Source organism: Erinaceus europaeus, chromosome 7, assembly GCF_950295315.1.
Source record: "Erinaceus europaeus chromosome 7, mEriEur2.1, whole genome shotgun sequence".
NCBI lineage: Eukaryota > Metazoa > Chordata > Mammalia > Eulipotyphla > Erinaceidae > Erinaceus > Erinaceus europaeus.
The window spans coordinates 58,831,814-58,858,195 of NC_080168.1; the positions used below are offsets into that span (position 1 = coordinate 58,831,814).

Sequence of the window (26,382 nt, forward strand, 5' to 3'; positions counted from 1 at the left end):
GGACCTCTGGTTATCATCTAAGATTTCTCTCCCTCTGCCCATGCCTCTTTAATTTGTTTATCACCTCCCAGTGATAGACGTCTGCAAAACACTCTTACCCCCAGCTTCGGTCCTTTTTCACCATCAGGCACCAGTACCCCATCTCCTCCCCCTGACCCCTTTTCAGGGTCCTTTGCTCTGGTACAATACACCTTTCCCAGTCCAAGTTTAACTTGGTTTTCCCTTTCTGTCCTTGTTTCCTAAGTTCTACCTAACAGTGAGAGCATCTACTCTGTATCCTCCTCTTGCCACCATACCTCTTTCTCGAATGACTCTAGAGATCAAATTGTTGGAACAAAGACTGATCCCAGCCTTGGAATCAGAATTCCAGATCCCAATGTAGCCTTTAGAATAGAAAGGAAGTGAGGTTATTAGGCACATAGTTTAAGCCCCATTGTGATTAATTTCTTCTAGGAAGAATTAAAAAATGATACCTAATTCCCAGTAATTCTGGAAGGAATGAAAGTGTTAAAAATCAGTTTACCACCACCACCCCAACCCCAGACAGAGAGACACTAAGTTAGAATCCTTCTCCTGCTGGATGTTTTTTCAGATGTCTGAAACAAGCTTAGAAGTTTTTGAGGGCATCATAAAACAAAGATTAAAACTGGCCTAGCAGTGACTTCCATAGTAATCCCTAGGCTCTTTACAAAGTAAAGAAACCATGCAGATCTAATCCTTTGCCTAATACATTTCCAGAGGTAGTAAATACTTTTGTGATTGCTTCTTCTGATGTGTGCACTTGCTAACAACTTGTTATGTCTCAGACCTTCCTCTCCCCCACAATGCCCCTTTCTTTTTTATTGCCACCATGGTTATCACTGGGGCTTGCTGCCAGCACTATGAATCCACTGCTCCAGGTGGCCATTTTTTTCCTTTTAAAAAATACTTGAGAGGGGAGGGAGAAGGAGAGAGACCCAAGGCACTGCTTCACTGTTTATGAAACAACTTCCTTCAGGGGGGAGAAGGGCTTGAACCTGGGTCTATTCTAACCTGGGCTCGGTGCCTGCACCATGAATCCACTGCTCCTGGAGGCCATGTTTTCCCTTTTGTTACCCTGGTTGTTTTTATGGTTGTTGTGGTTATTATCGTTGCTGTTGATGCTGTTGTGTTGGATAGGACAGAGAGGAGAAGAGAAAGATAGACACCTGCTTCACCGCCTGTGAAGGGACTCCCTTGCAGGTGGGGAGCCAGGGGCTCGAACCGGGATCCTTACACTGGTCCTTGCGCTTTGAGCCACATGCGCTTAACCCGCTGCACTACCGCCTAACCCCCCCAGAATTTACATTCTTATACAGATGCACAAGCTAACCAGGCTGGTCTGCCCACTTCTATTTTACAAGCATAATCTGCTCCCAAATAAACTTCAAAAGTGTGTATGTTTACAATGCTATGGATTCCTTTTAGCTGTTATAAAACATGAAACTTTACATCAGGCTCAACCTGACGCTGTTGACTGGCTACGGAAGAAGGGCAAATGCTAGAAGAAGAAGCTGTTATATCAAATTACTACTTTAGAATCTGTTACAAATTTGCCATTTCCATATCATCTCATCTAAAAAGACTAGGAATTTTTCTGATCATGTGAGACAAGAAACCTTAGCAGGATGTTCCAAGCTTTGTGTCAGGAAACCTACCATTTACAGCTTCGGACCTATCCTTCTATTCTATTGATCTAACCAAGTTGTAAGTCAGTGTATGCAAGGTCCCTGCTTATTAGTGTCCAGTGCCTTCTTAGTGCACTGTGTTTAGACCGATGTAACAGCTGGATGCTAGTCAGCTCAGCAGAGCTCCCACAGCTCTCTCACACCTGGGTCATTTAGCAGTCGCTCAAGGAGCACCTTTGTAGGAGGGAGAGCCCCTCTTTTCTTAGCCCCAGTACCCTTGATGCATTCATCTCTCTTTTACTTGCATGTACAGACTTGGGCTAAATTGTTGCCACTATTAACTGCAGTGACAGCAATAATGCTAGGTAACAAGGGTCTTTGTAAAATATTCACTGAGATTTTTCTTTGTTTCCTATAAAAAAATCTTACGAATCAAAGCTCTCTTTTTAGGATTCCTAGAAATAATTTGATTCTTTATTATTTAACCAGAGCACTGCTCAGCTCTGGCTTACAGTGGTGCAGGGGATTGAACCTGGGACATGGGAGTCTCTTTGTGTAACTATTATACTATCTACTCCTGCCTGAAATAAGTTCTCTACCAATCCTTTTTTTTTTTTTTGAGTCTTTAGGAGCTAAACATGTAAACATATTCAAGGGAGTGTTTTTATTATGATGCGAAATTCAACTTCTTCATTTAGTCCCACATTATTTTCCACTAGGTGAATTTTGGGGAAGAGTCATAAAACATTGTTTTGTATTACAAAGTGGGTTGTGGACAGGGCTAGAATAGAACATTGCAGCTAATGTACTGAAACAACAAGATAATCAGATTCTCTGTAAATGAAAAGTAGGCATTAGGTCTAATATAACATAGCAAGGAAATGCAAAGCAGATGTACCCAGAATTCCTGCCTCTCTTCCCATAACCTTTGCTAAATTTAGTATGGACTTCAGTGATTCCTGGCTTTATACACTGTGTAAAATTTACTGATTCAACTAGATTGCTTTATATATTTTAAATTTAAGTCTTGAAATTTTTATTTTAATTTGGATAGGGAAATAATTCAAGGTCAGGCAGTGGTACACCCGGTTATTACCATGTACAAGGATCTGGGTTTGAACCCCTGCTCCCCATTTGCAGGGAGGATGCTTCATGAGTGGTGAAGCAGGTTGCAGGTGTCTCTCTCCTTCTGTCTCTCCTTCCTTCTCTATTTCTCTTTCCTGTGAAGTAAGAATAAAATAGAAAGAAAAAAATTTAAAAAAAAAACACCGGGGGGCTGGGAGGTAGTGTACAGAGTTAAGCGCACATAGTGTGAAGCATGGGACCCAGTTTGAGCCCTCAGCTCCCCACCTGCAAGGGTGTCACTTTGCAAATGGTGAAGCAGGTCCGCAGGTGTCTATCTTTCTCTCCTATCCAGCAATAACTGCAGCAACAACAATGGAAAAAAGATGGCCACCAGGATCAGTGGATTCATAGTGCAGGCACTGAGCCCCAGCGATAACCCTGGAGGCAATAAGAGAAAGAAAGGTGGGAGGAAGAATTCAAGAGGGAAAGGGGAAACAGAGTGCCACTTGAAGCACTGCTTCACTGCTTATGAAGCTTGCCCCCTGCAAGTTGGGACTGGGGGCTTGAACCCAGGTTCTTGCACATGGTGATGTGTATACTCTACCAGCTGCACCACCACTCCCCCGCCCCATTTGATCATTGTAATGCGTATGTCATTTGACTGATCTAGGTTACATTTCTGTGGAGACAGAAACAAACAGAAATTTTCAATTGTGATTAAAAGTATACTCTGTGTTAAAAAAAAAAACAAGCAATAAACAAAGATAGCAAGCTTTGATGCCATAGTAACTCCTTAGTGGTGCCAGGGCTCAAAGCTACCCAGCAAGTTCTCTCGTCAGCTGTTAACTATTTTCTACTGGATTAAAATAGTAATAGTGGTCATAGGTAGGTAGCCTTATCCTAAGAATTACACCAGCAAGAGAAATAAAAAGCAGATGGAGTAGGCTGGTGAGCATGTCAGTGCCAGCGTATACTTTCTGGGTCTCTTTTCACAAGGCGAATGTTTGCAGAACCATTTGTTAAATAGTCACTAAACATCATTCTATTTTGTTAGCTCGGCAAATAAAACCAACCTGGATTTCTACGCAGCCATATCTCAGCCATAAGTCTTTTCAAATCACATTTAGGATGAACTCATTTACAAACTCTGATTAAATTTAAGTCTGAGTGCAAACCTGCCAAGGTAAGGATCCCAAAGTGAATCAATCTATCATGACAGTACTCTTGACCCTTTTGCAAACCAAGTGCATTCTGTGTTGGCTTTCAGTTAGACCAACCACGCTTCTTCCTTCATTATCACCCTTGTTGAGGAAGGTTTGTTCTAAAGAACTGGAGAATGTTTTTAGGCCATTTAATCAGGGTTTACCTTGATCTGCATATACACTGGGAGTGCTGGACATAGTGTCCTCTTACAAACTAGGGGGCCACAGAAATGGCTCACTTGGATAGTGCGCTGCTTTGCCACATGGGCAACTCAGGTTCAAGCCCGGCTCCCACTCCACTGAAAGCAACTTTGGGGCTGTGACCTCTCTCTCAAAGCAAGGGTGGAAAGAACACAGGGGCTCACACGGGGTGCTGGCTCAACTTGCATATATGAGACTGAATTTGAGCCTGGATGCTGCATATGCCAGAACTGAGGGGTGTTCTGGCTTCTCTTTCAGAAAGAGAGGAGTCACAGTCAAATCACTACATAGTCACTTCCCTTCAAACAACGCAGGAGTACAATGCATCCAAGTGATGATGGAAGAGCTGCTGTCAGTTTCCCATTTTCCTCTTCGTTTAGCATTAATTAAACCTGAACAGGCTTAAGCAGGTACACAGTGACCCTAACATCACACTTGTGTTCTGTTCCTCAGCAAAGAAGCAGACAGGGAAAGACATGAAAGAAATGCAGAGAGGAGAAGCAGAGTAACTCTCACATGATTGATCCCTTGGAGCAACTGTGCTGAGGAAACAGAATCAGGGCATGTCTGCAGTGATATAGGCTTCTGTCCAAATTGAGGCCTCTTGTCAGACTCCAAGACACCGGTGAGTCTGTGGACTGACCTGACAACTATGATTATCTGTGAAGCACTACAAACATTTTCCTTTTCATTATTTTTGCCTCCAGGGTTATCCCCAGGGCTTGGTGCTAGCCCTACAAATCCACTGCTCCTGGTGTCCATTTATTGGATAGGACAGAGAGAAACTGAGAAAGGAGGGGGAGGTAGAGAGGGAGGGAAATAGACACCTGCAGACCTGCTTCACTGCTCATGACTCAGACCCCGTGCAGGTGGGAAGTGAGGGCTCAAACCTGGGTCCTTGGACTTAGTACTATGTGTGCTTAACTGGGTGTGCCATTACCAGGCTCCCCACATTACAAACTCTTTGCTTCACTGAGCCCTCAAGATGGCACCTCTCTGGCCCTACCCCAGTCCTTGGAAGATGGGCCAGGTTCTCCAAAGGACAGTCCCCCGACACCTGCTGGCCGAGGCCATAGACACACACACACACACACACACACACACACACACACACACGAGGGTCTATTCTCTTCTACAATGAGGTTTGTGCAAGCTCACTCTGAAGACCGTTCATTCCCATGTTAGCCTGTGGGTTCAGAAACTTCCTTTTTTGGCTCCACGATATGAGTTCTCTTTTATCCCTTTACCACAAAGCAAGACAAAGCCATGGAAAGACTGCCTTTAGAATTACACAATTCATGCAGACGGGAACCCCACTGCCAAAGAACTGGAACTGTTTAGTGCAGAGGGCTGAGGAGGGAGGGAGACTGTGTTGAACAGAGGAACTTAAGCACGCATAGCCACAGGCTGGGCTGTAGGGGCGCCCCACAAAACCGGGCTCCCTTTTCGATACCCGCAGGATCAACTGTCCCTCTGCTGCCAAAGCAACTCGGGGCCACACAAGCTGCTTCTAGACTCCTGTCCTCTCCTGCTTAGAGTGTGTTGTGACCTTTACCTTCTCCCCAAATTCAAAAGGGGTATGAAATGAACACAGCATTCCCTCTTATTTTCAAGTGACTTCCAGGGAGACTGTCCAGCTAGGGTGTCCGGTTTGCAGAGCAACTGACATCCAGGCTGATGAGGGAGGGCCCCCTCAGCTCCTGATTTTCCGGGGTCAGTCATGTTTCAGCCTGGAAGTGTGTCCCCAGTGAACTGGACAGTGAGTTTGTTCATGGAAGCACCACAGGAGTGAGCTCACCTGTACATGTGGAGTGGGGAGATTTGAAGAGCCTGTCTTCCCATTTGGTTAGAGAGTTAGAGCCCTAATGATTAGGCACACCTGGATCTAAGGAAAGTTCTCAGTGCATCCAGGTTATCAGAAGGTGGGTTTGTTGGCTGCCAAGTTGCATCTCTGAGGTCCATCCTCTAGATGGGTGTATATAAACTTGTCCACAAGTACATGTGGTAGATGAATCATACACAACGTCTTCTGTCAGCAGATACCCCTGGAACTTTGCGCTGCCCTCACAAGTCTCCTAGCAAAATTTACCCTTTCTCGTTAGTAATATTGGGTTTTAGGAGATGACACAGTGGTTTGGTTAGAGCTTGGACTTAAAAGCATGAGAAGTATTGGGTTTTGGAAAAGTTACCTTTCTTTTTTAACTGAGGCTCAGCGCCGGCTCTGTGTATCCACTACGCCTAGCAGAGGTTTCTCCATTTTATTGGATAGGACAGAGAAATTGAGAGAAGAGTTGGAGAGGAGGAGAGACACCTAGAGACTTGCTTTACCGATTATGAAGTGACCCCCCCCCTGCAAGTGGGGAGCCAGGGACTCAAATCAGGATCCTTGCATAGGTCCTTGTGCTTTGCACTGTGTGTACTTAACACAATGTGCTACTGCCTGGCCCCCTCATGACATCTTTCTATGCAAAAATATCTCAACTTTTCCTACAACCAAATAGATAAAACAAGAGAGGCCTCTGCTCTATTGGCTCCGAAGGAAGGATTCTGGTACTGTATCAAGATAAAGTCTTGGGGGATTATGATACTCAGAAGATAAAAGAATGACATAGTAAGATGGGACTTCTAAGAATGGCAGAATGATAGAAACCCTTCCTGTTTCAAATGTCAATCAATATTTGCTTTATGTTTCTGTGGGAGTAACTAGAATTCTTTCATATTTAAATAAATCTTAGTGTTTTTCATGTGGGGTTTAACATCTTAGGTTGTTGGAAATATCATGACATTTTTTTTTTTGCCTCCAGGGTTATCACTGGGGCTTGGTGCCTGCACTACGAATCCACTGCTCCTAGAGGCTACCCTTTTCCCCTTTTGTTGCCATCATTATTGCTGGATGGGATAGAGAAAAATCGAGAGAAGAGGGGAAGACGGGAGAGAAAGATAGATAGCTACAGACCTGCTTCACCACCAGTGAAGGGACTCTTCTGCAGGTAGGGAGCTGGGGGCTCGAACCGGGATCCTTAAGCCGGTCCTTGAGCTTTGTGCCATGTGCACTTAACCCACTGCGCTACCAACTGGCTCTCCTTTCTGTCTTTCTGTACAAAGATGTATCAAGACTTTTCTGACAGCCCAATAGTAGTCAGCAGTGAATCACATGAAACTCACCCATTTTGAACTGCAGTTTCCAATGGAGCGAATGTGGGGACACAGAACTCTAGTGGTGGGAACAGTGTGGAATTAAACCTGTTATTCCATAATTTTGTAAATCAATATTAAATCACTAACAAACACACCTGCAAATGCACAACTAACCCAATTTGAATCTGGCTGCTGGTTCTTTCCCACGTTTCACAATCATCCCTTTGGCAGTCTGACTGGTGGGCCTAAGATCTCGTCTTCTGGCCATGAGAACAGAACCCAAGATTTGAGAGGTTCTTGTTCAGTGCTTGCCTGGTAACCTGACAGTAGGAAGTGCTCAGAGCAGCAGCAGAAGCCACAGCAAACACGCACACTTGCCTCCTCCTGCAGCAACCCAGACAGAATCTCTTAGCCAGCGCTGCTCCCTGAAGTCTGTGGACTGTAAGTGTGCTGCTGAGTAACTTCCACACAGTGGTAGACCATCTCTGTAAAGTAGTGAGGAACCAGAACCACCAAGACCCCTTATAATCTGTGCCCTTTCCTCACCTGTAGAGATTGTAACGGGAACTCCCACATCTCAGCCAGAGCTATTTCCCTTTATCCTTTCGTGTAGTTAATACAGAAAACACTAATACAGAAAACTCTGCTGTACTGTAGACAATAGTGAAAAATATACATGTATACATAGTTTATTCATCACGATCTATCTCTTCTTTAGAAATGTTATTAGGGACTTAATATTGATTCACAAAATTCCCACCACCAGAGTCTGAATCCCCAGTCTCTCTATTGTAAGCTACAGCAGTTCTCCTCCTAAGGTTGCAGATATGGGTTAACTATTATTTCTATAACTCTGTCTATATTTGTATATAACAGTCCTTTTCTAAAGTCCTTTAAAGTCTCTTCCTTTCCAAATCACACATAACCCTATTACTACATCCAAATGTCCCTCCCTTTTTCCTCCTCTTTCTGGGGTCCTGATGGAGCTGGAGTTCAGAGGCCTCTTATCTTCTTCTGTCACCCCCCACAGAAGTAAGGGAGTAAGGGTCACAGTTATTTGTTGGATGCAGAAGGTAGGAGTTCATCTTTAGCTGCCTCAGAGTCGCTTATTCACACTACAGATGCAGACCAGTCTGCACGCTCTCCCGTTCAGGTGGAGATTACCCAGTGTCATTCTCCCAAGTTGACTTACCAAGTACTTGGCAGAGCAAGTACTCTTTCCCTTCATCCATCCGTCACACATTTGCTAAATACATTTCTATGCTATCAATTAGGAGACTTTTATTACTTTTAATTCCAATCCACTCCCATGAGGCACATACTCTTTTGAGTGAGTGAGGGAGTGAGAGAATCCAAGACCACAGCATGAAGCTTCTAGAGTCGACCCTGGGCTGGGTATTTGGCAAAGCCACACATTATCCACATGAACTATTTCACAAGTCTCCAAGCCATGGGGATATTTTCTTACTTAAGGTAGAATTACTTACTTACTTAAGGTTTCCTGTAATGCAGTGGGAGGCTGGGCTTGAACCTGGGTTGCACACATGATGAAGCAATACTATCCAATAGAAGTGAACTATTTCATCGGTCCCTGAATTAACTGGCTAGACCAAGTCTGTATGAGACCCAATCTTTTGCCCATTCTCCTACTTCCCTGAAGATCAACTGCAGTTTTTTTGTGTGCTAAAAGGATCCTCACTGGGCAAAAACCTCGAAAGTCCCCATGTCTTCTAGGCCTGTCTGGGCAGTTCAGTGAAGGAGTGCATGGATCTGTTAACTTGTCAGATTTCCTCTTTTGGAAAAAAAAAATAATCAAAGTTACACAAATATTTGCTGTTCCATTACCTTATGTAATGTAGACACTAGTGAATGCAGAGTGAATTTTTTTGCCCTGGGGGCTATTTGTCTTGCCATTAGCTAAAACATTATAACACATTTCATCTGTAACACAAACAAACCTGAGTTATTTTAAAAAGTGCAGAAAACATGGGCCTGGGGCTGGAACTCAGAGGCAGCCAGCCGGCTTTGCTGTGGGCCCCTTTTCTCCATTTGCTTTCCATTTCAACATTGTGAAAATGAACGTACCGTTCTGACCTCCAGCCATCTGTTGGCAGCTGAGAGAAATAAGTAGGCAATGTTGTTTGTGTCCGTCAGTTCCAGCATGCTTTGCTTAAACCTGGTTTCATGCCTGCAGAAAGCAAAAAGCAAGAAAAAATATGTTAGCAACGTAATAAAAAACAGTCACACTTACTACTCCACTATTGACTGCACAGAGTGCCAGAGTGGAAGGGTAGGGATGACTAGTAAGTGGACTCCTTCCTGCTTCAAAATAAGGACCAGCTGCCACCAAGCAGGTTCCCTTCCTTTCTCAGAGCCTGGATCCAGAAGAGAACCTGTCTGATGACAAAGTCCTCCCTCCTCAAGATCAGATTGGAAATTTCCACATCATGACTGTAGCCAGGAAAACCCAGGAATGGTGTCCATTGCAAGGGCCTTCAGAAACTGGAACTCAAGGTATGGAATTGCAATACATTCTAGCTACTCATGACTCCATGCACTTTTTTTTTTATAAAGTATTTCAACCAGAGGGATTCACCAGAGCACTGCTCTGGCTGATGGTGGTGCTGGGGACTGAACCTGGGCCTTTGGAGCCTCGGCCATAGAAGTCTCCTTGCATAACCATTATGCTGTCTCCTTAGCCCCAGGCTTTATTTTAAAAGGCACAGCTGGACTTGGGTGAGGGAGGTTGGAACAGGCTTGGGAAGGCTAGGAGATAAAGGCTGCATTTGCAACAGGCAAATGGCACACTTTTCTCTTTCTGCCGTGTTTCTAGGAGCCAAAGAAGGAAACTGGGGAGGGAAGAAACAGATGTTGAGGTCCCTGGAGACAGAACAGGTTCTTGTTCCCATAAGAGCTCTCTTGTCACAAAGTATGAAGCTATCTGTAAGGTGAGCACTGCCCAACATGAACTCTTGGTCTGTGAGACTAACAGATTCTTTGTTACACTCTGGACAGGGATCCCTGACCAAATCAAGCTCATTATTAGAGAGTGACACAGACCCAGTTCTGCTGTCACCTGTTTCATGAAGCGAAACTTCAGAACATGCCGTCTCTTTGCACTGTGAGCCATCTTCACTGAAACTCATACAATAGGAGATAAAGCATTTCTTTCTTTCTTTTTTTGCCTCCAGGGTTATTGCTGGGGCTCAGTGCCCGCACTATGAATCTACTGCTCCTGGATGCCATTTTTGCCCCAATTTGTTGCCCTTATTATTATTGTAGCTATTGATGTTGTTGTTGAATAGGACAGAGAAATCTAGAGAGGAGAAGAGAAAAATAGACACCTGCAGACCTGCTTCACCTCTTGTGAAGTGACCCCCTTGCAGGTGGGGAGTTGGGGGCTCAAACGGGGATCCTTACACCAGTCCTTGTGCACTTAACTCACTGTGCTACCAACCTACCCCCAAGATTTCTAAACCACATACAAGCTCTTCAACTCCTGATTGTGTTTCTAGACCACACAGAATAGTCTCATTTTCCTTGAATAACAGAATTCATGAAAATCTGGATAGTGTAATCAAAACACCTGATCTGGAGGAAGTGCCAAATCAGAAAAAGATACCCCCCTCTTCTGCAGCCACAGCTTTCTCTAGACCTCTGGTCTGTGTCTAGTGTTTGTAAGGAAGAACGAGATTTCATCTCAGCCTGGTGCTGATTCCTTTTGGACAAAAGACTGTCCCATGTGTCCCCTACCCCCATCAGTATCTTCAAATGATTTTGCAGATTTTATAATAAAGCAGCATCACTGATGTAAAAAAAAAAATGAAGTCCTGGGTGGGGTGTTCACTTGGCCCATGAGGCTATCCATACAGCCAATATAAAGCAGATCCTTGATATCTGTCCAATCATTCTCATCTTTCCAATATGCCAAACCAGATAAATCAGAAAAACTGGGTCAGGCAGCAACGTCTGATCTCCAATAATCAAAGGCTTCGACAGTCCAAGCCAAAAAATGATATCACCCCGGGCCTATGTAGCCTTGACCCAGACTCCATGCACGGGACTTGGGTGCTGACCGCCGTCCCAATGGGAGTGGGACCAAGCTGTTCAGGGAACACAGCCCTTAAGAGAGAGAAGCAGGGTTCTAAGATGTACCAAGATGGTGAGTGTCAACTATCAGGAGATCTGTATTAGAATAGGCCTTTCTGAGCTCACATCATAAGGTAGGATGTGAACTTGGCCATGTGCAAGGATGCCAGTTACCAAGCAGGGCACCCCCCTCATCTCCATGTTTCCTTATCTAAGCTTGATGGGGAAATGAAAGTCCATGGGGGGGGGGGTGGCACACCCAGTTAAGCTCACGTAGTACTAAGTGCAAGGACCCATGCAAAGATCCAGGTTTAAGACCTCAGCTCCACATCTGCAGGAAGGTCGTTCACAAATGTTGTAGCAGGTCTGCAGGTGTCTTTCTGTCTCCCCCTTCTGTCTCAATCTCTATCCTATCCAATAAAATGGAAAACATGGCCACCAGCAATAACCCTGGAGGCAAGAAAAGAAAATCCATTGGGTAGAATCACATAGGCAGAGGAGGTGGGTAATTACAACTGCAGCAAACAAGAATGGCACAACTCAGAGGCTCCTTGCAATGCCACCATGCACTTAATACTAGATAAGGGAGACAGTGACTGACTAGTAAGATGTGGAGAGGGGAGGTTCAAGGGAACTAGGCTTCACAGAGCACTGGGAGGATCATCTGAGAGAGGTGTGGAGGTGAACATCTCCAAGACCCAAGACAGGATCTTCCTAACCTACAGTGGTGGAGAGGTTGGAAGTGGAGCCGTCTCTGATGGAGGGAAACCTCTCTTGCCACCAAGTACCCTGTGGGGGACTTTCCTCAGTCTTTGTGGGTCTGGGAAGGGAGTTGGACTCTTGGAGAGTTTGTAAATGGACTTGGCAGCAATGAAAGGGGAGGGGTGGAAATGCAATGAACATTCTTTCTGTGTGTTTGTATTTGGCAAGAAATCTCTTGTTCTCCTAATGGAAACTTTGACACACTCAGTCTGTATCTTTTCATCCACATCCAGCTCATCTTCTGAACATTCTTAGACCTTTATTCTGTCAGACCAAAAAAAAAAAAAAAGTGCAGGAAAGGTCACAGAAATCTGTCTCATTTAACTACGACTCGAGGGAGTTCACTGCATGTGGGTGAGTACACCACGAACCCTCAACAGGGGAGGGGAGGCAGCCTCATCAGTAAAAGCCAACTTTCCAAAAGCACTTGAGACCCAGGGGAATCTGTGGAGGCCGAGTGAGAGGAATCCAATAGAGGGGAAAGAATGTGTTTGATTCTTGACCACAGCCTCCCGATGTAAATAAAGATGCTGGGATTTCAGCATTTTCAGCATTGGTGGTAGGGCCATCCCTACATTGTCTAATTCCCCCTGATTCAAAGATAGTCTCTGCGCTGCCTTATTTCTACATTTAAGATAAGCCCTTGGAGATCGCCCATGACTCAGTCCAGGTGTTCTCTGTAGATGGTAAGTTAAAATCCCAATCTTTAAAGGTCCCCCGAATGCTATCTTGTTCTTTGTGTAGCCGTCTGGATTTTTTTCCTTATGGGAGCATGTTGAATCGGTCATGTTAAATAGCGAAGGAGGGAAATTAAACCCTGACTTCTGTCAAGTTCCCATCTCCTTCTGCCCTCTCCTCCTGACTCATTATCGTCACTTTCAACACACACCTTTCTCTCCAGGCACCTGAACTCATCCCTGTTGATGTGTTGTGAAAGGCAGCAGTTGTCCGTACTGTGTATCTTTCTTCTTCTCCCCTTTGCCCTTTAACAGTATCTTCTGGTTTGTCTAAGAGAGCATAAAGCCACTCCTCAGTGGCCCCTCCAACTCTCCTCTGATTTCTAGTGAATTCTGAACCCAGTCTCTTTCTTTCTGCCTCTAGGGTTATTGCCGGGGCTCAGTGCCTGCACTACAAATCCACTGTTCCTGGAAGCTATTTTTCCCATTTTTTTTGTTAACCTTATTGTTATTGCTGTCATTGTTGGATAGGACAGAGAAATCAAGAGAGGAGAGGAAGACAAAGGGGCAGAGAAAGACAGACACCTGCAGACTTGCTTCACCACTTGTGAAGCGACCCCCTTGTGGGTGGGGAGTCAGGGGCTCGAACTGGTTTCCTTACTCTGGTCCTTGCGCTTTGCACCATGTGCACTTAACCCGCTGCACTACAGCCTGGTCCCTTCTTATTCTTACTCTACATTTCTGTTTTCACCACCACTGGCCCCCTAGAGTACGGCCTGGCTTGAATATCTGTGTCGTCACTGTCCTGAGCCTGTGGACTTCACAGCCAGTGGCTTCATCTCTCAGTTGCTCTGGCAGTTCAGTCATCCTTAACATGGTGTGTTCTTGGTGACTGCTGAATTCTATTGGGATATAATGATTTCCTGATACCTACATCTAATGATCAATCACTCTGGTCACTGATCACCACGTTTACCTTATTCCTGGTTTTGAATGCAGACAAGCCCACAGTGAGCACAAAGAAAGGGCAGCATCATGTGTAGAGGTACTGACTGATGGTGTAGCTACCTGCACAGTCCAGACTGAGAACATGCTTACCCACCTGAATGCCCGGATGGTGGTGAGGCCTTCGGCTGTCTCTGAGAAGTGGCAAAGCAGCGGGAGCTGGGTGCTGTCATCGAGTTCCTGCAGGTCCCTGGGACAGAGAGAAAGCACAGAATGCACGTGTGCCCAGGCTCAGAGGCCCCATGCTTATTTCTAAGCTTGGGCTGTTTGGTGCTCTGTTTTCCTCCAGCACCTGATTCTGTGTACACAGCCCTGATTTACCTCCTCATCTAAGAGGAGGTGGTAGGTGTGTGCAGGGAGCATGTGGCTCCAGGCTGAATATACTGTGATGTGCAACAGCCAATGTAAATGGCTACATGGGCGCAGGGGAAGGAGCAGTCGAAAAGTCGATACTCTCACGCCTGAGGCTCGGAAGTGCCAGGTTCTATTCCCAGCACTACCATAAGCCAGAGCTGAGCAGTGCTCTGGTTAAAATAAAAATGGAATTAGAACCTTTATCCTTTGGAACTAGGTCTGATTTTCTTTCTTTTCCTTCCTTCTGTCCTTCCTTCCTTCCGCTCCCTTCCACAAGAGTTCTCACTGGGGTTCAGTGCCAGCACTTTGAATCCATCATTTCTGACAACCATTTTTCCTTTCTATTTCATTTGCTAGGACAGAGAGGGAGACCCCTGCAGGTGGGGAGTGAGGACTTGAACCCAGGTCCTTATACATGGAAATGTGTGGGCCTAACCAGGTGCACCGCTGCCTGGCACCCTCACCTCTCAAAAGAACAAATACAATATAACAAAGTTTCTTTTAGCAACTCAAAGTGTGAACTTGACGTTTTAAAAAATAACCATTATGGGGTTGGGTAGTAGTGCAGTGGGTTAAACACACATGGCTTAGAGAGGAGACCCCTGAAGGAGGAGAGTGAGCCTCCAACCCAGGTCCTTATACGTGTCAATGTGTGCCCCTAACCAGGTGCACCACTGCCTGGCACAGAGGAGAAATACATCCCCATTGAGTCCACCACAGTGAGCCCAGGGAGTTGAACAACCTGCTGAGCTTTCTGGCTGTGCCACTGATCCTTGTGGAGGGTTCTAGTGGGCTAACCTGCAAAACGTGAGTGAGTGAAGATGAGAAATAGAAAGGCCAGTGCTGTGCTTAAGCAGCCTCACTTGGAAGACAGAGGGGTGACAGAGATTGGGAAAGTTTAAAGAAAAAAACGCTGTTGACAAGGCCCAAGTTAGTGTGACCTTGGTAGAGATTATAACAGGTGTAGAATAATGAGACAGGCACCACACATGTCTTGGCTGTTTGTAGCTGTAAAACTTGGGGGGGGGGGGAGAATGATGGTGCTATGTTCCAGAATGACACAGAATAGAGGATCACAATGATTCTGGCTTCAGTCTTAGTAAGGTTGAATCTTGGCCTTCAACGAGTTTCAGTTCACAAGTCTGCCATCTAGCAAAGATTCTGTACGTAGATGGCTCACTCACTCATGCCCTTTTCAAAGATATATGCACACAGCTTTTTTTTTTTTTTCCCTCCAGGGTTATCGCTGTGGCTCAGTGCCTGCAACTACAAATCCACTGCTCCTAGAGGCCATTTTTTGTTGCCCTTGTTGTCATTGGTTGTTGGACAGGACAGAGAAATGGAGAGAGGAGGAGAAGACAGGGAGAGATAAACACCTGCAGACCTGCTTTACAGTTTGTGAAGTGACCCCCTTGCAGATGGGGAGCCAGGGGCTCCAACTGGGATCCTTTTGCCTTGCACCATGTATGCTTAAGCTGCTGCACAACTGCCCGGTTCCCACAAAACTTTCTTAACCCCCATAGGCTAGCATTTCTAGAACGTACTTTAAGAGCTACCCAACTTGCTTCAAAACTTTTTTTTGTTTGTTTTTAGTAATTCTGCTGCCCTTCTCTCTAGGTTGTTTTGGAAGATGAGGGAAGTAGAAATAGCAGATTCAAATGAAGTGATGGACATGGTTACATCATTTTCAACAATTAACTTGGGCATCTTGGCTCTATGCATGGCCTCACAAGCAATGTAAAATCTTTGATTTTTTTTCTAACATTTATTTGCTTACTTCAGAAACTGTAGATGAGGGAAGGGAAAAAGAATGGAACAGGAGAAACAGCAGGAAGAAATGGATATTTGGCTGTTTTTAAACATAAAATGAAGTGACTATTTGCAAATATCACAGAGCAAACACAGGTGGCAGCTCCTCTGTGGTCTGTGGTGAAGGGAGAGTCAGGGAGGAGGAGCCTTTGTTTACAAGACTGGACTTTGTGAAGCCAAAAAGGTGAGGATGCAGCTTGACTTTGTATTCTCCTCAATAAGGAACACACCTACAGAGGTAACCAGCCACACACTAGACCTTTCTTTTCAGATATTTCAAATTTCACAGCCTTTCCCATAGCTAAGCCACTACTTAGATGTTTGTTGTTTACAATGTAGTCTATTGATTGAGTTGTTCTACCTGGGTGAGTCCTGAAGACTCTCAAAGCCTAGATGCTGCTGCATTCTCCATGTGAGATTTAATATCCTGTGATTGTATTTGCTGTGTCTCAGAATTTTAGATTGTTTACAATCTGTATTCTGCTCTGACCTGTACAGAGTTCAGATGTATAATGGACTGGGAATATCTACCTAACACTTCAACTCAATCTGTGTCTCTAACAGGTAAAAATGGGCCTAATTTGAAAACGTCCAGCAGGAATAAAATAACAACCCCCTTGCCCCTCCATCATCAGCAATAATGCCAAAAGGGGTCCAAAAGTGAATCTGTAGCTCCTAACCCTTTTAGTGTGAATCTGTGGCAAGAAAAGAGACTTCTCTGTGTGTGTGTGTGTGTGTGTGTGTGTGTGTGTGTGTGTGTGTGTATGTGTGGGGGGGGCAGGTAGGGAGATAGTACAAATAGACTCTCATCTCTCATGCCTGAGGCTCTGAGGTTCCAGGTTCAAATCCCTGGACCACCATCAGTCACAGCTGAGCAGGACTCTGGTAAGAAAAGAAAAGAGACCGAGGATGAAAAAATTTTTAGTTTAAAACAGATCCCCTAAGGTGCCAGGCAGTGGTGTAGAGACTTAAGCACACATGGCCTGAAGCACAAGGACCAGCGTAAGGATCCCAGTTCGAGCCCCTGTCTCCCCACCTGAAGTTGGGTCAATCAGGTGGTGAAACAGATATACAGGTGTCTCTCTCCACCTCCTCTCTCCATTTCTTGCTGTCCTACCCAACAACAGTACTACAACTAACAATAACAGCAATGATAAACAACAAGGGCAATAAAAGGGGAAAAAATAGCCTCTAGGTCTCAGAAGGCTAAAAATGGACCTACCCTATGATTCTGCAATTCCTCTCCAGGGGATATATCCTAAGGAACCCAACACACCCATCCAAAAAGATCTGTGTACACATATGTTCTTAGCAGCACAATTTTAATAGGCAGAACCTGGAAGCAACTCGGGTGTCCAACAGCAGATAAGTGGTTGAGCAAATTGTGATATATATATATATATATATATATATATATATATATATATATGCAATACTACTCAGCTATTAAAAATGGTGACTTCACCGTTTTCAGCCGATCTTGGATGGACCTTGAAAAATTCATGTTAAGTGAAATAAGTCAGAAACAGAAGGATGAATATGGGATGATCTCACTCTCAGGCAGAAGTTCAAAAACAAGATCAGAAGAGCAAATACAAGTAGAACCTGAACTGGAATTGGCATATTGTACCAAAGTAAAAGACTCTAGGGTGGTAATACAGGTCCAAGAAGGATGACAGAGGACCTAGTGGGAGCTGTATTGTTATATGGAAAACTGGGAAATGTTTACTGTCGAATGTAAAGCATTAATTCCCCAATAAAGAAATTTTAAAAAAAGAAGCCTCCAGGAGCAGTGGATTTGTGGTGCAGGCACTGAGCCTCAGCAATAACCCTGGAGGCAAATAAAAATTAAAACAGATCCCCAACATTGAAGGGACCCTATTCATAGCCCAAAGGGTAAAACAATTGTTTCCATTAAGTGTTGTATGATATACTACTCAGTGGTTCCCAACTCTTCTGCCTTCTCCTGTAACCTTTCTCTCTTCTGTGCTATTGTTCCTGCACTTAAGTTCTATGAAAGCATCTAGGTTGACTGAATAGACTCAGTATTTGCCTTTCCAGTCTCGCACTGAATGCACAAATAAGGGTTAGTTTATGTGCGTTTTATCATCCAAGAGACATTAAGTTTCTTGAGAACAGGGTTTTTTGTTATGTTGATCTCTTCATCAGACACATGGCTTATACAGTTATTTTACAACACAGTTATTTTACAACACACTGAGTGCCCAATAAATGGTTGTTGAAGTGAAGTGATTCTTGCAATGATATGAAATATACAGTACTATTTATAGCAGGGTTTTGAATTTAGTCTGGATATCTCAAGACAGCTGCTATTCTATTGAATTTAACTACTTAGCATCCCATCAAGTAACAAATCCTGTATTAGATGGGGACTTTCAATTCTCCCACTATCTTTTATTTATTTAGCTGTGTACTTGAATGAGTGTTTTAACTATGCCAGTTTGAGATTTTATAATCTTGGGAAGCTACAGCACTGCTAACAGATTTCAAGATCAGTTTTATAGTCATCACTCTCACCTCTAATCATGTGTATTTTCACTAACTCTTAAAGAGATTTACTTATTTATCATGAAAGAAAGTAGATATGGAGATTTGGTGGTGGGAATTGTGTGGAGTTGTACCCATCTTATCCTATGGTTTTTGTCATTGTTTCCTTTTTTAAATTTAAAAAAATTTTTATTTATTTCCTTTTTGTTGTCCTTGTTGTTTTTTATTGTTGTAGTTACTATTGTTGTTGTTATTGATGTCGTCGTTGCCAGATAGGACAGAGAAATGGAGAGGGGGGAGAGACACCTGCAGACCTGCTTCACCACCTGTGAAGCTACTCATGGGGAGCTGGGAGCTCAAACTGGAAACCTTATACTGGTCTTTGCGCTTTACGCTACATGTGCTTAACCCGCTGAACCACCTCTCAGCTACCACTTCTCAGCTCTGGCACAAGGTGGTGCCTGGAATTGAACCTGCAGCCTGGGGTGCTTCAGGTATGCGACCTCTCCAGACACTTCCTCTACTTGTTTACAGAAGGAATCTTAAACTTTTCTAAGTGATTTTTTTCTTCTTTTATACTTGTGAAACACAATGGCATTAGAACCTTTATCCTTTGGGACTAGGTCTGATTTTCTATCCCTCTCTCCCACAAGAGTTCGCACTGGGGCTTGGTACTAGCACTTTGAATCCGCCACTTCTGACAGCCATTTTTCCTTTCTATTCTATTTGCTAGGACAGAGAGGGAGACCCCTGCAGGTGGGGAGTGAGCAATGTGTGTGCCTGGTACTCTCACATCTCAATTTCTCTCTGACCTATCAAATAAAAGAAACAAATAAAAAAAATAATAAAAACATTAAAAAAATAACCATTGGGGGTTGGGCAGTAGTGCAGCGGATTAAGTGCACATGGTGCAAGGATCCCAGTTTGAGCCCCCGGCTCCCTCCCTACAGCGGGTGGCTTCAAAGGCAGTGAAGCAGGTCTGCAGGTGTCTTTCTCTCCCCATCTCCAGTCCTTTCTCGATTTCTCTCTGTCCTATCCAGCAACTATAACAATAACAACAACAACAACAACAACAAGGGCAACAAAATGGGAAAAAATGTCCTACAGGAGCAATGGATTCATAGTGCAGGCACCAAGGCCCAGCAATAACCCTGTAGGCAAAAAAATTAATAGTCGGCTCCATATAAATATGAATCAATTTTAGTTTTTTTCCCCTCCAGAGCTAGCAACACAAGCAATAGATCACAAATGAAATGTGTCTGCATTTCTGTTAAAACCGAGTTCCAAGAGAGGACCATGGGATGAAAAGGTGGGCAGTCTGAGGACTCAGTAGGTCAGTCCATATGTGTCAGAGTCTCTTGGGAGAAGGCTGCAAATGGAACACACTGTGGTCATGTTCAAGACAGTTGCATTTATAGTTTCCATATCTCATCTTGAGAAAAAGCATTATAGTGGATGTGGATTACCATGTGCCAAATGTCTAGGTGCTTAGAGACATATATATATAGAGAGACATAGCTTCACTTACTTCGAGGCCACTCGGAAGTATTTCTGGATAAAGTAAAAGGCCACCCCAAGGGGCACAAGAGCCACTAGGAACACGGGTGTTGCATAAGAAATCATGCCGATTGCTGACAGGCAGAGCAACGTGGAGCGGGTCAGAGACTCCAGAGTGGGCGGGATGTGCTATGAAGGAGGTAATTGGAGAGGGAAAACATCTCAGCTCACATAAAACATGACTTACAATACAATAAAAGTCACTGGGCGGCAATAGTAAGTTACACAGTTGTACACGTGAGCATCCCTAAGCAGTTCTTCACTTCCCACAGCTATTTCTCTGCCTACCCAGTTCTCAGGGGATGGTCTACAGGCAGCGCTGTGTTTTGTTTCACTCAACAAGGAGGTCTCCCCATACCAAAAATGTCTTTTTTTTTTTTTTTTTTTTTGCCTCCAGGGTTATCGCTGGGACTCGGTGCCTGCACTACGAATCCACTGATCCTGGAGCTACAGCACTGCTAACAGATTTCTCTCTGTCATTTGCTCAAGTACTAAAGAAATTCTTAAAATCTCACATGGGGGGTAGGGATCCTTGAGCTGATTCTTGCATTTTGCACCATGTGCACTTAACCTGCTGCACTACCGCCCAGCCCCCACCCCCACTTTTTTTAAATGCATTTAACTATTCCTCTACACTTGTGTCCCAATTTAAGCTATCTCTTTTCACAAGCGCATTATTATTTATTGGATACAGAGGGAAATCAAGAGTGAAGGGGAAAGAGAGACACCCTTGCGAACAGAGAACTGGGGCTTGAACCTAGGCATTGGCGCTAACCCTCGACTTGACTGCTCCAAAAATCTCAGACTACTTTCCTACATTCCATTTTATCACCCCATCTTCATACATTGTTGACTTTATTCTACATGTGTTTGGTTTTTATTTTATAGCTTGCTAATTGTCCCAATACCGTCATTGAAAAAAAAAGAATTCCTTTCTTATTGATTCAAGATGCCATACTTGGAAGTTTATGTATATAGACTGGTACTTTTGAATTATTTTTATTCTCGTGATCTACTTGTCTTCTCTGAACATCAGGGAGTTTTAATCTCAGAATTTTGAGAATATTTAAGAAATTATAGGATTTTTTTTTGTCATATACAGGATTGTTGGACAGATTTTATTAATAATGTGCTTATATTTTATAGTTTTTACCACTGTCAGTAACTTGTTTTCACTTATTTATTATTTTTTTACTAGTATAAAGAAACTTGTAGGGAGCTGGGTGGTGGTGTACCAGGTAAGTGCACATCGTCCTAAGCCATAGGACCCACTCAAGAATCAAGGTTTAAGCCCCAGCGCCCCACCTGCAGGGGGGATGCTTCACAAGTGGCAAAGCAGGTCTGCAGGTGTCTCTCTCCCTCCCCTCTCAACTTCTGTCCTATCTAATAAAATGGGGGGGGGTGGTTACAAGGAGTGGTGGATTCGTAGTGCCATCACTGCCCCAGTGATAACCCTGCAAGCAAAGGAAAGAAAATATGATATGTCTTATGCAGATACTCATGAGTCTTATAATTATTGTGCTAATTGTTTCTGAAGTCTCTGGGTTGCAGCCTTATCTACCAGCATACATGGGGGGAGGGTGGTGACAAGCCTATTTTAGGTAATAGGTAGAAACTAGACTATTGGTGATCTTTAAGTAACATATACAGATGTCTAATTACAATGCTGTGCACCTGAACCTTATTATAAGGCAGTGTTACCTCAATGTACAAAAGGCAGGCAACTTGCCAGGAACAAGACTTTCATTCCTGAAACTTCAAAGTTTGGGTTCAATCCCCATTCCACCATTACCCAGAGCTAAGCTGGTGAAGAAAACAGAACAGTGGTCTGGGAGGTGGTGTTGTGGATAAAGCACTGGACGCTCAGGCATGAGGTCCTGAGTTTAATCCTGGCAGCACATGTACCAGAGTGATGTCTGTTTCTCTCTCTCCTCCTATCTTTCTCATTAATAAATAAAATCTCTAAACAAAATGTATTTTTTAAAAATCTCTTTTAGTCAACTGCATGCATGAAGCATTCCTTCATTTTATTTTTTTTCCTTTGTTTTATTTATTTACCACCAGGGTTATTGCTGTGGCTCAGTGTACTGTACAGACCTGCTTCACCACTTGTGAAGTGTCCCTCCTGCAGGTGGGGTCTCAAACCCTGGCCCTTGTACATTGTAATATGTCCACTACTGCCTGGCTCTGAAGCATTCCTTCATTTCTGAACTGAAATAAAATAATTTATGTGTATATATGTCTACTCTAGGGAATCAGGAAAGGCAGAAGCTGTACTTGATGAATTCCTTTCTTAATCATACTTAGGATACTTGAGGAGGATTATCTAATTGTAGAGTGTGAGTTCCTTCACTTCAGGTCAGCCATTTTAGGAAGCTAAGACTAAACTGAGCATACTGGGGTTGGTCCTTAAAACCTCTCACTGGGGGTCGGGTGGCAGAGCAGTGGGTTAAGCACATGTGGCGCAAAGCACAAGGACCAGCGTAGGGATCCCGGTTCCCCACCTGCAGGGGAGTCTCTTCTCAAGAGGTGAAACAGGTCTGCAGGTGTCTATCTTTCTCTCCCCCTGTTTTCTCCTCTCTCCATTTCTCTCTGTTATATCCAAAAATATCAATAGCAATGATAATAACCACAACAATTAAAACAACCAGGGTAACAAAAGGGAAAAAATGGCCTCCAGGAGCAGTGGATTCATGGTACCCACCAAGCCCCAGGGATAACCCTGGAGGCAAAAAAAAAAAAAAAACCTCTCATAGCGGGAGTCGGGTGGTAGCACAGTGGGTTAAGCACACATGGCACAAAGCAGAAGGATCTGGGTAAGGATCCCAGTTTAAGCCCCTGGCTCCCCACCTGCAAGGGGTCGCTTCACAGGCCCTGAAGCAGGTCTGTAGGTGTCTTTCTCTACCCTCTGTCCTATCCGACAAGGGCAACAAAATGGGAAAAATGGCCTCCAGGAGCAGTGTATTTGTAGTGCAGTCACTGAGCCCCAGCGATAACCCTGGATGAAAAAAAAAAAAAACTCTCACTGCATAAAGCATCTCTCAGTTGTAACAATCCAGGGCATCTCAGACCACTTGGCACACCATCCTTTTACTCCTGGAAAATACTTCAGAGTGTCCAAGCAGCCTCCTCTACAAGCATGTGTATACTAGTATTGTGATTGCAGTTGACTTCCATTAAGAAATCATCCGTGGGGCTTGTACTCTATCTTAATTTTTTGCCTCCAGGGTTAACACTGGGTCTCGTTGCCCGCACTATGAATCCACTACTCCTGGTGGCCATTTTTCCATTTTATTGAAGAAAGACACCTGCAGATCTGCTTCACAGCTTGTGAAGTGCCCCCCCCACCCCTGCAGGGAACCAGGGCTTGAACCATGATCCTTGTGCTTCATACTATGTGTGCCACCACTGCCCAACCCCCTACTTAGATTTCTTCCTGTAAAAAAAATTATCTTTGAACTTGGAAGTAAGTGAAATGCTTACCTGATCAATGATATTTGTATCTGCTGAGAAACGATTGAGAATTAGTCCTAAGGGTGTGGTGTCGAAGAATCTAGGCAATAAGCAGATTCAGAACTGTGAGAATCCCCAAGTATCTGGAATCTTAGTACTGACACCAAACAGTCTGAGCCTTGAAAAGGAAAAGATCTGGCAGCACCTGCGAGCTAGCTCAGCTGCCAGTGTGCTGACTCCATTCTGCTCAAAGAAGCTTCAGTTCTAGGGTAGCTCTGTCTTTTCCTACCTAGAAAAAAAAAAAACCCACCTCAAGTGGTGAAGACTTAGTGATGAATAAGGACTGTACCATCTTTTTTTTCTCAAAGTCATTTGCTCAAGTACTAAAGAAATTCTTAAAATCTCACATGGGGGGGGGGAGGGACCTTGATTGTGATGTGCCTGGTTGAATGCACATGCTTCCATGCTGAAGGAACCAGGTTCAAACCTCCAGTTCCTACATGCAGGGTCAGGAAGCTTCAAAAAAGGTGAAAACAGGGGCTGCAGGGATCTCTATTCTCCTCCTTCCTGCTCAATTTCTGTCTTTATAATAAAATAGATTTATTAATAAATAAAAATCCCAAGGAGAGTCTCTTTGCATAATCATTATGCTATCTACCCCCACTCCACACTGGGATTTTAAAATGTATGCTTTTATGAACGTGTATGTTGAAGTATGGGATAGCCAACTACTTACCTTATTGGCCCAAGAATGATCTTATTGAGGAGGTTGTGGTGAAGATTTTTGGCAGCTGTGAGACCCATCCATTCCACAGTAAGAGATGTGACAAGACAGAGGAAAATGCCTGCCCCACAAAGTATGCTGAATCCAGCCACATAGTAGGTCTAAAAAGCGAAACAAAAACACATAGGGTTATTGATTGGATTTTCTTTCTAAAATACCAAGTATCAAACAGTGCTGGCAGTGCCATTATTTGGCATTTGTTTAGGCAGGAGGATGCAATTTATGGAGACCCCAGGGCAAGATGCAAACCATATTTATTTATTTGACAGAGACAGAAATTGGGAGGGGAGAGAGAGGGATACCTGCAGCTCTACCTCACCACTGGTGAAGCTTTCCCCCTGCAGGTGGGGGACCAGGGGCTTGAACCCGGGTCTTTGTGCATTGTAGTGTGTGAGCTTAACCAGGTGCACCACTGCCTGGACCCCAAAAACCTATTTTATTGGATAGGACAGAGAAAATGAAAGAGGGGAGGGAGAGACACCTGCAGATCTGTTTCACCGCTCATGAAGCGTCCGTCTCCCCTGTAGATTGAAAGCCGGTGCTTGAACCTGCACCCTAGCACACAGTAAGGGTTACCACTGTTGACCTCTGCTTTGCCTTGGCAATTGGGCCACAGGTCCCACTGTACCTGGTCGGCTTTCCCGGTGTTGTTGATGTTGTATTCCGAGGTCCACGTGGCCAGCCAGTAGTCAATGGCTACAATCACTGAGTGCTTCACGAGCTTAGAGAAAATCATCAGGAAGAGCAGGAAGAAGCCTCCGGAAGTGAGGTACCGCCAGCAAGTTTTCCATGGCATTTTGGTCCTGAGCCTCATCACGGTGGACATGTTGTCATCTTCATCTTCCTCCTCCTCTTCCTCTGTGTACAAAACACTTGGCGTAAGCCAACAGTGAAGCAGAATTTGAAAGCACACTAAGATGTTTCTAAATGATAGATGAGCATTCTTCTCGGAGGATGCCTAAGCTGCAAACATCCCTATATAATTCTTTAATCTCTAATAGATCACTTTTTTTTTGCTTCTGGGCTTATTGCTGGGGCTCAGTGCCTGCACCATGAATCCACTACTCCTGGAGGCCATTTTTCCCCTTTGTTGCCCTTGTTGTTGTAGCCTTGTTGTGGTTATTATTATTGATGTCATTTGTTGTTGAATAGGACAGAGAGAAATGGAGGAGGGGAAGAGAACCTGCAGACCTGTTTCACCGCCTATGAAGCGACTCCCCTGCAAGTGGGGAGCCAGGGGCGTGAACCAGGATCCTTATGCCAGTCCTTGCACTTTGTGTTTAATCCACTGCACTACCACCCAACCCCCACACAGACATTTTTTTAACTGCACTGAGAGAAAATGGGCCCAAGAGGGCCCAACCCTTGTTTCCATGGCCTATCTGGGAACCTCAAGCAGTGGGCATTTCCTGGCCAGCATGAGGTAATACTGTTTCCCTGGTGTTAGCCTGCAAGAGCTCCACCTCTATACATAGGAAAGACAGAAATTAGTTGTGGTAATTTATAGGTTATCTGAACACAGAGATCTAGACATGGAGGCAAAGAGCAGACTGCATCTCACAGAGGGGGTTGGCATCTGAACCAAATGCAGCAGATGTTTATTCTTAGGTGGGTGAGTTCATTTGAGGAAGACAGGGTTGAAATTTACATCACAAAAGAGTTAAGGAATAGCAGATTGCTAAAACCTACTCTGCCCAAATAATATGTGGAGGTATTTTCCTCCTACTCATGGTGGCTTGAAGAATCATACAAAAGAGATCTGAAGGGGCAAGGTGGTGGCGCACCTGGTTGAGCGCACATGTTACAGTGCACAAGGACCCAGGTTCGAGCCCCTGGTCCCCACCTGCAGAGGGAAAGCTTCACTAGTGGTGAAGCAGTGCTGCAGGTGTCTCTCTGTCTCTCTCCCTCTCTGTCACCCCCTTCCCTCTCAAGTTCTGTTTCTATCCAACAAATAAAGATTAAAAAGAGAGAGAGAGAGAGAGAGAGATCTGAAGCAGCAAACTTAAATGTACTAGGTCATGTGGGTTGTACTTGAATTTCATATAGATCACCTTGTTTTTCTCTGCAAAGAAAGGATTATTCTTTTATACCTATGAACAATAAGCCCATTTTCTCAGGCATAACAGAGCAAG

The 26,382-nt window shown here is 44.2% G+C and overlaps 1 protein-coding gene and 1 long non-coding RNA gene across 10 annotated transcripts in view; one reads left to right on the forward strand and one right to left on the reverse strand.

Moving 5' to 3' along the window:
• Window positions 1–26,382, reverse strand: part of ABCC9 (ATP binding cassette subfamily C member 9) — a 125,808-nt gene that overhangs the window by 22,047 nt on the left and 77,379 nt on the right. For all 8 annotated transcript variants that reach the window (XM_060194491.1, XM_060194492.1, XM_060194487.1 and 5 more), the window contains 6 exons: window positions 24,879–25,108; window positions 24,203–24,351; window positions 23,497–23,566; window positions 19,985–20,142; window positions 13,883–13,975; window positions 9,338–9,440 (listed from right to left, as the gene is read on the reverse strand). In XM_060194491.1, the coding sequence (XP_060050474.1) occupies window positions 9,338–9,440; window positions 13,883–13,975; window positions 19,985–20,142; window positions 23,497–23,566; window positions 24,203–24,351; window positions 24,879–25,108 (803 nt within the window). The remainder of the gene's footprint in view (window positions 1–9,337; window positions 9,441–13,882; window positions 13,976–19,984; window positions 20,143–23,496; window positions 23,567–24,202; window positions 24,352–24,878; window positions 25,109–26,382) is intronic.
• Window positions 9,494–26,382, forward strand: part of LOC132539423 (uncharacterized) — a 43,675-nt gene continuing 26,786 nt past the window's right edge. For both annotated transcript variants that reach the window (XR_009550707.1, XR_009550706.1), the window contains exons 1-2: window positions 9,494–9,766; window positions 10,086–10,200. This is a non-coding gene — a long non-coding RNA (uncharacterized LOC132539423). The remainder of the gene's footprint in view (window positions 9,767–10,085; window positions 10,201–26,382) is intronic.